The sequence below is a fragment of the Physella acuta genome, unplaced genomic scaffold (assembly GCF_028476545.2).
Source record: "Physella acuta isolate Inbredline_101_S28 unplaced genomic scaffold, ASM2847654v3 ptg000353l, whole genome shotgun sequence".
NCBI classification, from domain to species: domain Eukaryota; kingdom Metazoa; phylum Mollusca; class Gastropoda; family Physidae; genus Physella; species Physella acuta.
In genome coordinates, this window is record NW_026731872.1 from 882,476 (window position 1) to 895,878 (window position 13,403).

Consider the following 13,403-nt stretch of genomic DNA (forward strand, 5'->3'; position numbering starts at 1 on the left):
GCCACATGATCCACCATTTTTGTTTACGCTCTCAGAAGAGTTAGGCTAGATGAACTAATAGTTTTCTTGTGAAAGCCATGCAAGTGACGCAATATTTTAGACTTTCTGTATTTTTAACTGAGGGATAGCATCTTCATTCATCTTTTTCCTGTGTCAGGAAATAAGCATTAATACAAGGTTATAACATGAAGTACTTTTTGTTCTACTTCTATTATTATTAAAGGCGAATTACTGTGTTACGTATTGCTGCGCAGTCATCATTCAAGCAGAGATAGAAATCTAGTTTGTCCCGCGAGTCTCCACCAGGCACGAGTTTGCGAGGTGTAGTTGTTTACATCAATACTGAGTGCTGGGCTGACATATTGTGACCAGTGAGCAATTGTCACCCGCGAATACAGTTATTAAGTTGTGATAGTCCATCAAGTAGATCTACATAGATCTAGATTCTAGCATAATTCAGTAGGCCTGGTTTATTTTAATATTTAATATTAGGCCTATAGGCCTAAAAAAATTTTAAATTATTATTTTAAAATTGTCACGTTAGAGTTAGAATTTTAGTAAAATTTGTAAATGACTCGGGTTATTATTTAAAATGTAGAGCCTAATTAAAACTAATTAAGCTAATTACTAATTAGCCTTGAAGTTAGTAATTACTTAATCACTTTCAATGAGACACCACAATTGTTTTATTTGGCCTATTATTGCATTGATTATTGTTACTGATCGGATCTTGATTTTAGAATCCACCGGTGGTCCAACTTGTTTTTATTTAGTTTTGCTAGAGAATTAGGCCTAGGCCTAATTAAAAGATATCTAGATCTAGATCTAGATCTAAATAAGATTCGTTTTCTAATTAAACTACATAGATCTAGGTCTAGGCCTATGCCCTATAGCTTAATCTAGGTCTAGTAAAGTAGATCTGTGTTGTAGACTGTAGAGTTGGGCTCAGTAAGAATTCTTAAATTGAATAGCCCTAGGCCTAACTAATTTACTAGCTGTCTATGCAACACACTTATCATAAACTTGGAGTGTGCTTAATTTAAAAAACAAAATTGCATTGCTTCCCATAGGCTAAGTGTAAAGCTATAAGATCTAGATCTATATTCTAAATGCTATTTAAATGTCATTTTTTGTAGGCCTAGGCTAATTGCATTTTAATTGTTTGTCAAATAATTAGTCTAGTCCGGCTTTGCAGTCTATTGCAGGTTATTAAGAAAATATAATTATCAAATCATTAATAGCTGTTTATTTGTGCAAGTCTAACTTAATTTGATACTGGCTATCAATGAAAGTTGAGAAGGCCAGAGTTAGTAGTAATGGTAGCTTTTAACTTGTTGAATTATGAGTAGACTTACTGTCACAGAATGCTATGGTTTGGTTTAGGGCTACTAAATATAAAATAGTAGGGGCCTGTATGAATGTTTTTTTTAACTAAGTGTTGAAATGATCTAGATTATTATGGGAAATAGCATTAACTAAGTGTTGAAATGATCTAGATTATTATGGGAAATAGCATTAACTAAGTGTTGAAATGATCTAGATTATTATGGGAAATAGCATTAACTAAGTGTTGAAATGATATAGATTATTATGGGAAATAGCATTAACTAAGTGTTGAAATTATCTAGATTATTATGGGAAATAGCATTAACTAAGTGTTGAAATGATCTAGATTATTATGGTTAATAGCATTAACTAAGTGTTGAAATGATCTAGATTATTATGGGAAATAGCATTAACTAAGTGTTGAAATGATCTAGATTATTATGGGAAATAGCATTAACTAAGTGTTGAAATGATCTAGATTATTATGGGAAATAGCATTAACTAAGTGTTGAAATGATCTAGATTATTATGGGAAATAGCATTAACTAAGTGTTGAAATGATCTAGATTATTATGGGAAATAGCATTAACTAAGTGTTGAAATGATCTAGATTATTATGGGAAATAGCATTAACTAAGTGTTGAAATGATATAGATTATTATGGGAAATAGCATTAACTAAGTGTTGAAATTATCTAGATTATTATGGGAAATAGCATTAACTAAGTGTTGAAATGATCTAGATTATTATGGTTAATAGCATTAACTAAGTGTTGAAATGATCTAGATTATTATGGGAAATAGCATTAACTAAGTGTTGAAATGATCTAGATTATTATGGGAAATAGCATTAACTAAGTGTTGAAATGATCTAGATTATTATGGGAAATAGCATTAACTAAGTGTTGAAATGATCTAGATTATTATGGGAAATAGCATTAACTAAGTGTTGAAATGATCTAGATTATTATGGGAAATAGCAGTTCAGCCAAAAACCGTCATGGGTCAGGAGAGGACACTGCCCCCACCCTAACAGCCAACACCAGATATGCTGAGTCAGAGAGCTATGAACCTACTTATAGGGTAAGTCACTTTTTCATTCTTTCTGTTTGGCTTCAATTCTTTATAGCTCACCATGGCTTGTCTGATTATTTTTGATAAACTCTATTGGTATCAATAAACTATCAAATCTTGTTTTGTGTAAGTCCATGTTTTTTTTTTTATATCATCTCCGTCTTACAAGCTGGCTTTTATAGAAAGTTGGCTCTGTCCTTTCTCTTAAGTGGGGGAACAGATTTTTGTTACACTTAAATATGTATGTAGGCCTTCACAGTTTAATTATTGTTTGGTTTTTAATGTTTGAAAATTAGTAAACTGATAATATTACTGAGGTTGTAGGCCTACTTTAATTATTTATTTAGGCCTACGTGGTAACATGAACTATTAAATAAAATAGAAACATGATCGCTATTATCTATATCTAGACACAATATCGTTTATAGATTTAGATTCTATCATAAGTTTTATCCCTAGTCACTTTCTAAAATCTAGTCTACGTTGGGATAGAGCATAGCAAGGCCGTAATGTAGACGCGTTTTCAAGTAGGTCTTAAGGACACGAACGTAATAAAAGTTGAACAGGTTATTGTTGTCCCAAAGTCTCGGCTGGGTCAACGACCCACACACACACTGCTAACACACTATGTTACTGAGCTCTTATGTAGTTCGGTATTCCACCTTTCGGGTCACGGCAACTAAAAATAGCACGCTATTGATTTTTTTCCCCTCATGTGCTTGGCCTTTCAACTTCGAAAGGAAGGTGAAGGCCACGAAAATGCTAAATAACCCAGATTCTTGTTTACGTCGTGGGAAGCTGCTCCATGGTGTCTGCTTGATAGATTCTCCTCTGAATGTGTGTTGTTGACATTTTAGGCAATTAGTATCAGTCCTTGCTTTGTCAAGGATGGCCAGAGGTGACTCTTTTATCAACCGCTTAGTAGAAGAGGTAAGATAACGTCAGTGTATAACAAGCGTGTCCCAATGCAGAAGATAAGGTTGTTTTCTCCTGCGACCTTCGCCTTTCCCTCGGTTTGGGACGGGAAAATGAAGCGAGGACCAGACCGGACCGTTTATTATTATTAAGTGAAGTGGCAGACGACGACACATGTTGTGACGTCTGCCAATTATTTATTAGGTATTACTTCCGTGTAACTTTAGCCCTCATGTTTAATTTTGTGATTTATTTTATTTGCTTGACTGTTTTTACGATTGGTCATAAAAAGTGACGACAGCATGGATAATGAAAATGCCGAGGTATTTTTTAAAGTGCATAAGCCATAATCTAAACCTTATTTTAGTACGGGCAAGTTGTTAGATCCTAGAACTAGAATCTAGTATTCTAGGCCTAATAAATAAAATAACTTAGTACACAACCTTGTTGACATTTTTATTCCACCTAGGCCTAACTCATTCATATATTTGTCATGGTTTGTAATAGTTTTTAACAAAAAACTGAATTAGACTCCAGAACTAGAAATCTTGGTCAAGTCCATTTTTTTAAAGTTGAGACTACAACACTACACCTTTACGGCTACAACACTACAGTAAAATATATTTCTGTTTTTTATTTATCTTTGTGAGATACTTCATTTAGGGCCTACATCTTTAAGTAGCCTAATACAGTAATACAGTTTTTTAGACAAATGTGTGATCAGTAATTGCTTGATAAAAATGTGTAGGCTATCATTGGATTATCTATTTTCCTTGAAATTAAAAGTTTGTTTCCTTTTAATACCATCTTAATTAATTAAGCCATTCTTATTTCTTTAAAAGCATGTGTCAATAATTGGCTACCATGTTAAGCCTTTGTTAAATTTGTAATGAGCTGAGGTTATGTTAGCTTGCTTCTCGGTCATTTTTTTTTTAGAGTTGAATCATGTCACAAATCTAATGATTTCTCTAGTTTATACACTAGTTCAAGGCTTTTATTCCCACTGCAGTTTATTTAATAAAGTGATTTTTAAGTTTTATGAGAATCATTCCATTTTAATTTTTCTTCTACAGAAGTATTGTTGTAATTGAAAGCAAACCATATAAGTGCATGATTAGCACATAAAAAAACGAATCCATGAATATAGTGTTAAAGTGACCACAAATCCTTATCATAAGAACACTAAATTTTTTTAATAAAAAGTTGTACTTTGCAAGTGGCCATTGCTGAAGATTTAAATATGTATTTTAGTACATACTAGCTAAAATTATTTTAATTATACATATTTAATGTATGCTTCAAATGTCATCTGTCTGAAATTAAGAATGTGATTAATCCTGACCTGTCTAGTTTCTTATCCACAACTTGCCTCATGTATATTATTGTTAGGCTATTGTCTGGTAGTTGTAAAGGTGTAGTGTTGTAGCTGTGAAGGTGTAGTGTTGTAGTTGTAAAGGTGTAGTGTTGTAGCCGTAAAGGTGTAGTGTTGTAGCCGTAAAGGTGTAGTGTTGTAGCCGTAAAGGTATAGTGTTGTAGCCCTAAAGGTGTAGTGTTGTAGCCGTAAAGGTGCAGTGTTGTAGCCGTAAAGGTGTAGTGTTGTAGCCGTAAAGGTGTAGTGTTGTAGCCGTAAAGGTGTAGTGTTGTAGCCGTAAAGGTGTAGTGTTGTAGCCGTAAAGGTGTAGTGTTGTAGCCGTAAAGGTGTAGTGTTCTAGCCCTAAAGGTGTAGTGTTGTAGCTGAAAAGATGTAGTGTTGTAGCTGTAAAGTTGTACAATAAAAGTGAAATGCTTGAGTTAAGGGTTAGGGTTAAAATGCTTAAGTTAAAATGTCGCTCCACACAATGTTCTAGTACTTTTTAAATGCCTTACTGTGTGAACATGATATTTTAGCAGCCTGTGTGTGTGTGTGGGAGGGGGGATGTAACAGATGCTCCAGGTAAACTGCTGACCTAGTTTTACAACCAGTTCTTGTGCCAGGTAGAAGATACATGACAGGGTTGTGTGCATGATCTTTTGATACATGACAACTACTGGGGTTGTGTACATGATCTTTTGATACATGACAACTACTGGGGTTGTGTACATGATCTTTTGATACATGACAACTACTGGGGTTGTGTACATGATCTTTTGATACATAACTACCTGGGTTGTGTACATGATCTTTTGATACATGACAACTACTGGGGTTGTGTACATGATCTTTTGATACATGACAACTACTGGGGTTGTGTGCATGATCTTTTGATACATGACAACTACTGGGGCTGTGTACATGATCTTTTGATTTTGGTTGTAACATGCTAGTGTCCTCTCTGGTTTATATTAGTTGTAAAAAGCTTGTGTCCACTCCACTTTATATTAGTTGTAAAAAGCTTGTGTCCACTCCACTTTATATTAGTTGTAAAAAGCTAGCGTCCACTCCACTTTATATTAGTTGTAAAAAGCTAGCGTCCACTCCACTTTATATTAGTTGTAAAAAGCTAGCGTCCACTCCACTTTATATTAGTTGTAAAAAGCTTGTGTCCACTCCACTTTATATTAGTTGTAAAAAGCTTGTGTCCACTCCACTTTATATTAGTTGTAAAAAGCTAGCGTCCACTCCGCTCTATGTTGACTGGGCCAGCATGGTTACAGTGTGTCGTGTCTTCACTGCTTAGTTGATTGCTTCTGTGAATGATGTAATCTTTACATGACTGCCCATGTATTGCACTATGTCAGTGACTCATGTAATTTTGACCTGACTACTCATGTATTGCAATATGTCTGTGACTCATGTAATTTTGACCTGACTACTCATGTATTGCACTATGTCAGTGACTCATGTAATTTTGACCTGACTACTCATGTATTGCAATATGTCTGTGACTCATGTAATTTTGACCTGACTACTCATGTATTGCACTATGTCTGTGACTCATGTAATTTTTACCTGACTACTCATGTGAGTTGTTTGAATTTGACTTTAGCGCCAGAGGGCAGCAACCCTGACCCCAGGTCAAGACATCAGTGTCACACCTGGCAACAAACTTCTGCCCACAGTCTTCAAGTGGGAAGGGGGAGGAAAGGAGGTTTTTCTAGCAGGCAGCTTCAACAACTGGAAAACAAAGATCCCATTGGCTAAAAGGTCAAGCAACCTTTTTTCTTCAACACTCCACTCCATTTTCAATCTTTTTATTCCTACACTCTACTCCACCTGCAACCTTTTTTCTTCAACACTCCACTCCACCTTCAATCTTTTTATTCCTACACTCTACTCCGCCCGCAACCTTTTTTTCTTCAACGCTCTACCAACCTCCTTAAACACTCATACACTTTGGTCATTGTACTATTTAAATCATGTTTTGTAAAAAAAAAAAGACATCTTTTATAAAAATGTAATGTATAATTTGTTTGATGAACCCTTGAATGATAGCTTTCTTGTTTCTCTACAGTGTAATGTATAATTTGTTTGATGAACCCTTGAATGATAGCTTTCTTGTTTCTCTACAGTGTAATGTATAATTTGTTTGATGAACCCTTAAATGATAGCTTTCTTGTTTCTCTACAGTGTAATGTATAATTTGTTTGATGAACCCTTGAATGATAGCTTTCTTGTTTCTCTACAGTGTAATGTATAATTTGTTTGATGAACCCTTGAATGATAGCTTTCTTGTTTCTCTACAGTGTAATGTATAATTTGTTTGATGAACCCTTAAATGATAGCTTTCTTGTTTCTCTACAGTGTAATGTATAATTTGTTTGATGAACCCTTGAATGATAGCTTTCTTGTTTCTCTACAGTGTAATGTATAATTTGTTTGATGAACCCTTGAATGATAGCTTTCTTGTTTCTCTACAGTGTAATGTATAATTTGTTTGATGAACCCTTAAATGATAGCTTTCTTGTTTCTCTACAGTGTAATGTATAATTTGTTTGATGAACCCTTGAATGATAGCTTTCTTGTTTCTCTACAGTGTAATGTATAATTTGTTAGATGAACCCTTGAATGATAGCTTTCTTGTTTCTCTACAGTGTAATGTATAATTTGTTTGATGAACCCTTGAATGATAGCTTTCTTGTTTCTCTACAGTGTAATGTATAATTTGTTTGATGAACCCTTAAATGATAGCTTTCTTGTTTCTCTACAGTGTAATGTATAATTTGTTTGATGAACCCTTGAATGATAGCTTTCTTGTTTCTCTACAGTGTAATGTATAATTTGTTTGATGAACCCTTGAATGATAGCTTTCTTGTTTCTCTACAGTGTAATGTATAATTTGTTTGATGAACCCTTAAATGATAGCTTTCTTGTTTCTCTACAGTGTAATGTATAATTTGTTTGATGAACCCTTGAATGATAGCTTTCTTGTTTCTCTACAGTGTAATGTATAATTTGTTTGATGAACCCTTGAATGATAGCTTTCTTGTTTCTCTACAGTGTAATGTATAATTTGTTTGATGAACCCTTGAATGATAGCTGTCTTGTTTCTCTACAGTGTAATGTATAATTTGTTTGATGAGCCCTTGAATGATAGCTTTCTTGTTTCTCTACAGTGTAATGTATAATTTGTTTGATGAACCCTTGAATGATAGCTTTCTTGTTTCTCTACAGTGTAATGTATAATTTGTTTGATGAACCCTTGAATGATAGCTTTCTTGTTTCTCTACAGTGTAATGTATAATTTGTTTGATGAACCCTTGAATGATAGCTTTCTTGTTTCTCTACAGTGTAATGTATAATTTGTTTGATGAACCGTTGAATGATAGCTGTCTTGTTTCTCTACAGTGTAATGTATAATTTGTTTGATGAACCCTTGAATGATAGCTTTCTTGTTTCTCTACAGTGTAATGTATAATTTGTTTGATGAACCCTTGAATGATAGCTTTCTTGTTTCTCTACAGTGTAATGTATAATTTGTTTGATGAACCCTTAAATGATAGCTTTCTTGTTTCTCTACAGTGTAATGTATAATTTGTTTGATGAACCCTTGAATGATAGCTTTCTTGTTTCTCTACAGTGTAATGTATAATTTGTTAGATGAACCCTTGAATGATAGCTTTCTTGTTTCTCTACAGTGTAATGTATAATTTGTTTGATGAACCCTTGAATGATAGCTTTCTTGTTTCTCTACAGTGTAATGTATAATTTGTTTGATGAACCCTTAAATGATAGCTTTCTTGTTTCTCTACAGTGTAATGTATAATTTGTTTGATGAACCCTTGAATGATAGCTTTCTTGTTTCTCTACAGTGTAATGTATAATTTGTTTGATGAACCCTTGAATGATAGCTTTCTTGTTTCTCTACAGTGTAATGTATAATTTGTTTGATGAACCCTTGAATGATAGCTGTCTTGTTTCTCTACAGTGTAATGTATAATTTGTTTGATGAACCCTTGAATGATAGCTTTCTTGTTTCTCTACAGTGTAATGTATAATTTGTTTGATGAACCCTTGAATGATAGCTTTCTTGTTTCTCTACAGTGTAATGTATAATTTGTTTGATGAACCCTTGAATGATAGCTTTCTTGTTTCTCTACAGTGTAATGTATAATTTGTTTGATGAACCCTTGAATGATAGCTTTCTTGTTTCTCTACACAGCCATGGAGATTTCTACACAATCTTGGACTTACCTGAGGGTGACCATCAGTACAAGTTTTTTGTGGATGGTCAGTGGGTCAATTCTCCCAATGATGTAAGTCTAATCAGCTGTAATAAAGATGGTTTTGTGTTGACTGTGATGTGCAGATATTCTGACAATATGTACATACCCTCCTCACACCCACACACAGTTAATAGGTGAAGTTTTGTGTTGAGAAGTTAAGAATTCTGATCATTTTTAAATACCATAACTAAAATAAGAAAATGCCAAACAAATCTGCTTTTGCTACTAAAAATAGTTTTTAAATTCTGCATAAATGGTTGTAAATAGAATTTGTGATATGAAATATTTACATGGCATGGATGTTGCTACAACTAACCTCACCGCTACACACATTGTACATAGTCAGCAATTACTCTGTTTGCTTTCAACTGGAACATATCAGTTTTCAAATTCTTCATTAAGAGCTTGAATACTAATCAATAGAATATATATGACTTAAACATGTCTTAATTCGATAGAAGAAAATTAAAATTTCTTCATTCCATAGAGAGGATTTAAATATTCTCTTCTTGGGATTGTCAGCCCAATTTAACTTGTAAAAAGTCTATTGGCCATGGCAGGCTACTATTGTAGTGGCCAGTTAAGAACTGCTTCCACTGAAAGTTTCCTTGTTTTAAGCTGGTAGTGTTTTTTGTCTATCTGTATTGTAGTCTCGCTTGTTGTATCCATGTGGTCTTACTAGTTGTATCCAAAGGGTCTCACTAGTTGTATCCAAAGGGTCTCACTAACTGTACATATTGTCAGAAAGCTGTGCATGTCCCATTGGTTGGTGCTTGAGTTGCTTTAACTGGTGTACCCAGCACTGTGTGTGTTTTATTCAATCAACCACTGCCAGCCAGCGCTCATCTTTACACCCACACCTTTTATTTGCACACCTTTTTTCTCAACCCCAGCCAAATACTGTCAGATCCATGCTACTTTCTATTGTAGTGTAACTAGTCAGATCCATGCTACTTTCTATTGTAGTGTAACTAGTCAGATCCATGCTACTTTCTATTGTAGTGTAACTAGTCAGATCCATGCTACTTTCTATTGTAGTGTAACTGGTCAGATGGTGACAGGACAAATGATCTCAGGACAAATGATCTCAGACAAAATATCTCAGACAAAATATCTCACGGACAAATGATCTCAGGACAAATGATTTCAGGACAAATGATCTCAAGGACAAATGATCTCACGGACAAAAGATACCAGGACAAAATATATCAGGACAAATGGTACCATGGACAATTGATCTCAGACAAAATATCTCAGACAAAATATCTCACAGCAAAATTTTAATAGTGTGTAGGATGATTTTAGTTGATCTGAATTTTTTTTTCATATTGGTTTTTTAAATTTAATTTTGTTTATAGGCCAATTTAATAATTGTAAGAAATGTTTGCCGCATAAATTTGTCACATTCCACTAAACATTTTAAAATTAAGATTACTAATATAGTATGCGAAGTTTAAAGAAATTGTTCTATAGATAGCATAGGTGGGCTTGCAAAACATGAGACAAACCTACCATGTCAGGTTGATGAAACTATATCAAGGGGAATGAAATAACAATAAAGACACACCTTCGTATCAAGGTGGCCGCCCGCTTTGATAGCAGAGACATGCCTTATTGGAAAGACATCCGCCCTCCATGGACAATACAACTAGTCAATAGTTATGCGTCGGTCACACCTTAGTGATCAGGTGACAAATGCTTATTTAAACGACAGCGGTCATCGCGGAGCAAAGTTCGTCATATTGTGTATGCAAACAAAGCAGTATTAGTGGTGATTACTCAGCTATGACCTCTTACGTTACATCGTAGAAAGGTTATAGGAACTTAGTTTCTAGTGAATTTATGTCGAGCAAGAGTTCACACAATAGTAGACGATCACATATTATTGGATAGGTGTGATCATAGCCATACGATTGTCAGCAAAGAAACGTAAGCATTATATTTGTGTTGATTATGCAATAAAAACAATGGTTTTACGTTAGAAACCTGAAGATCTGCTATTACAAAAATTAAGTTTAATAAATCTTGTGATGTTTTGTTAAGTTTGCCAAATTTATTTTACCCACAATTATTATGTGTAAAAAAATAAACAAAACCACATGCCAATCAATAAAAAATGTTCAAAACAACTAAAATTATCGTATACACTATTAAAATTTTGCTGTGAGATATTTTGTCTGAGATCATTTGTCCATGGTATCATTTGTCTTGATATATTTTGTCCTGGTATCTTTTGTCCGTGAGATCATTTGTCCTTGAGATCATTTGTCCTGAGATCATTTGTCCGTGAGATATTTTGTCTGAGATATTTTGTCTGAGATCATTTGTCCTGAGATCATTTGTCATGGAACCGGTCAGATCCATGCTACTTTCTATTGTAGTGTAACTAGTCAGATCCATGCTACTTTCTATTGTAGTGTAACTAGTCAGATCCATGCTACTTTCTATTGTAGTGTAACTAGTCAGATCCATGCTACTTTCTATTGTAGTGTAACTGGTCAGATCCATGCTACTTTCTATTGTAGTGTAACTGGTCAGATTCATGCTACTTTCTATTGTAGTGTAACTGGTCAGATCCATGCTACTTTCTATTGTAGTGTAACTAGTCAGATCCATGCTACTTTCTATTGTAGTGTAACTAGTCAGATCCATGCTACTTTCTATTGTAGTGTAACTAGTCAGATCCATGCTACTTTCTATTGTAGTGTAACTAGTCAGATCCATGCTACTTTCTATTGTAGTGTAACTAGTCAGATCCATGCTACTTTCTATTGTAGTGTAACTAGTCAGATCCATGCTACTTTCTATTGTAGTGTAACTGGTCAGATCCATGCTACTTTCTATTGTAGTGTAACTAGTCAGATCCATGCTACTTTCTATTGTAGTGTAACTAGTCAGATCCATGCTACTTTCTATTGTAGTGTAACTAGTCAGATCCATGCTACTTTCTATTGTAGTGTAACTAGTCAGATCCATGCTACTTTCTATTGTAGTGTAACTAGTCAGATCCATGCTACTTTCTATTGTAGTGTAACTAGTCAGATCCATGCTACTTTCTATTGTAGTGTAACTAGTCAGATCCATGCTACATTCTATTGTAACTAGTGTAAGGTCCTGGTGACTCACAGCACTTGCTAGCTGCACCACGGTCTGCTGTTCTGTGTTGTTGTGGGGAACTGCATGTTTTGTCTAGCTGTGATGTCTCATGTACACACAGTTTTGCTGGCACATCCTACCGCCCATTAAATCCACACTAGCCTGTAAATAGGTTCTCTATCAGCAAGTGATTGCATGGAGGTAAATAGTTTCTCTATCAGCAAGTGATTGCATGGAGGTAGCGGGGCATGTGACCTAACTAGGTCTGGTTGACACCAATAACTTGTACTTGTGTTTATTGCAGAGGTCCTCCTACTCTCGCACTGTAAGTATCTTAGATGACTCGGCAGGGCAGAGTTGTGAAATGTCTTGATTTAGCATTTCAGGAACTCAGTCTTGTCTTTTATTCTCAGACTATTTCATTATTCTATCCAATATTTGCTATTATTGGTACATATATTTTTGCATGGTTTTAAAAAAATACCAAATTTTTATATAACTCACTATAACCCTTTCGCTGTGCTTCGTCTTTGTTTTAAAGCTAGTAAGTATGATATAAAACACTGTTGTGTGAGTAGATTCTTGGTAGTGCTGTAACATTGAGGCCAGATGTGACCCGCTTACTCTCCAGATGTCTTTATCTCCTCCGCCACTCCACATGCCATGTTTCAATAACAAAACAAAGTTCCATTTTTTTTTAATGAAAGAATTCAATCTATTACAATTTTCTGGGACTCTAATGCCCCACTGTTGCATTTATTGTGACCAATGCGAGAGCATATATTTCTCTTTGCCTTCTGTAGCTGTTGGTGGTAGCCAATAATGTCAGGCGCATTATACGTCTGCTGATTACAATGTCAGGCGCATCATACGTCTGCTGATTACAATGTCAGGCGCATCATACGTCTGCTGATTACAATGTCAGGCGCATCATACGACTGCTGATTACAATGTCAGGCGCATCATACGTCTGCTGATTACAATGTCAGGCGCATCATACGTCTGCTGATTACAATGTCAGGCGCATCATACGTCTGCTGATTACAATGTCAGGCGCATCATACGTCTGCTGATTACAATGTCAGGCGCATCATACGTCTGCTGATTACAATGTCAGACGCATTATACGTCTGCTGATTACAATGTCAGGCGCATCATACGTCTGCTGATTACAATGTCAGGCGCATCATATGTCTGCTGATTACAATGTCAGGCGCATCATACGTCTGCTGATTACAATGTCAGGCGCATCATACGTCTGCTGATTACAATGTCAGGCGCATCATATGTCTGCTGATTACAATGTCAGGCGCATCATACGTCTGCTGATTACAATGTAATCTCTGCAGC

The 13,403-nt window shown here is 35.0% G+C and overlaps 1 protein-coding gene across 6 annotated transcripts in view; it reads left to right on the top strand.

The window, feature by feature from the left end:
• The window catches only part of LOC131941256 (5'-AMP-activated protein kinase subunit beta-2), a 16,742-nt gene continuing 3,339 nt past the window's right edge, over nucleotides 1-13,403 (top strand). Inside the window, exons 1-5 of one of the 6 annotated variants that reach the window (XM_059300386.1) lie at nucleotides 1-177; nucleotides 2,289-2,408; nucleotides 6,281-6,438; nucleotides 8,894-8,987; nucleotides 12,358-12,378. In XM_059300386.1, coding sequence (XP_059156369.1) covers nucleotides 2,295-2,408; nucleotides 6,281-6,438; nucleotides 8,894-8,987; nucleotides 12,358-12,378 — 387 coding nt within the window. In that variant the 5' untranslated portion in view covers nucleotides 1-177; nucleotides 2,289-2,294. The other 5 variants (XM_059300388.1, XM_059300387.1, XM_059300389.1 and 2 more) reach the window with 5 other exon arrangements.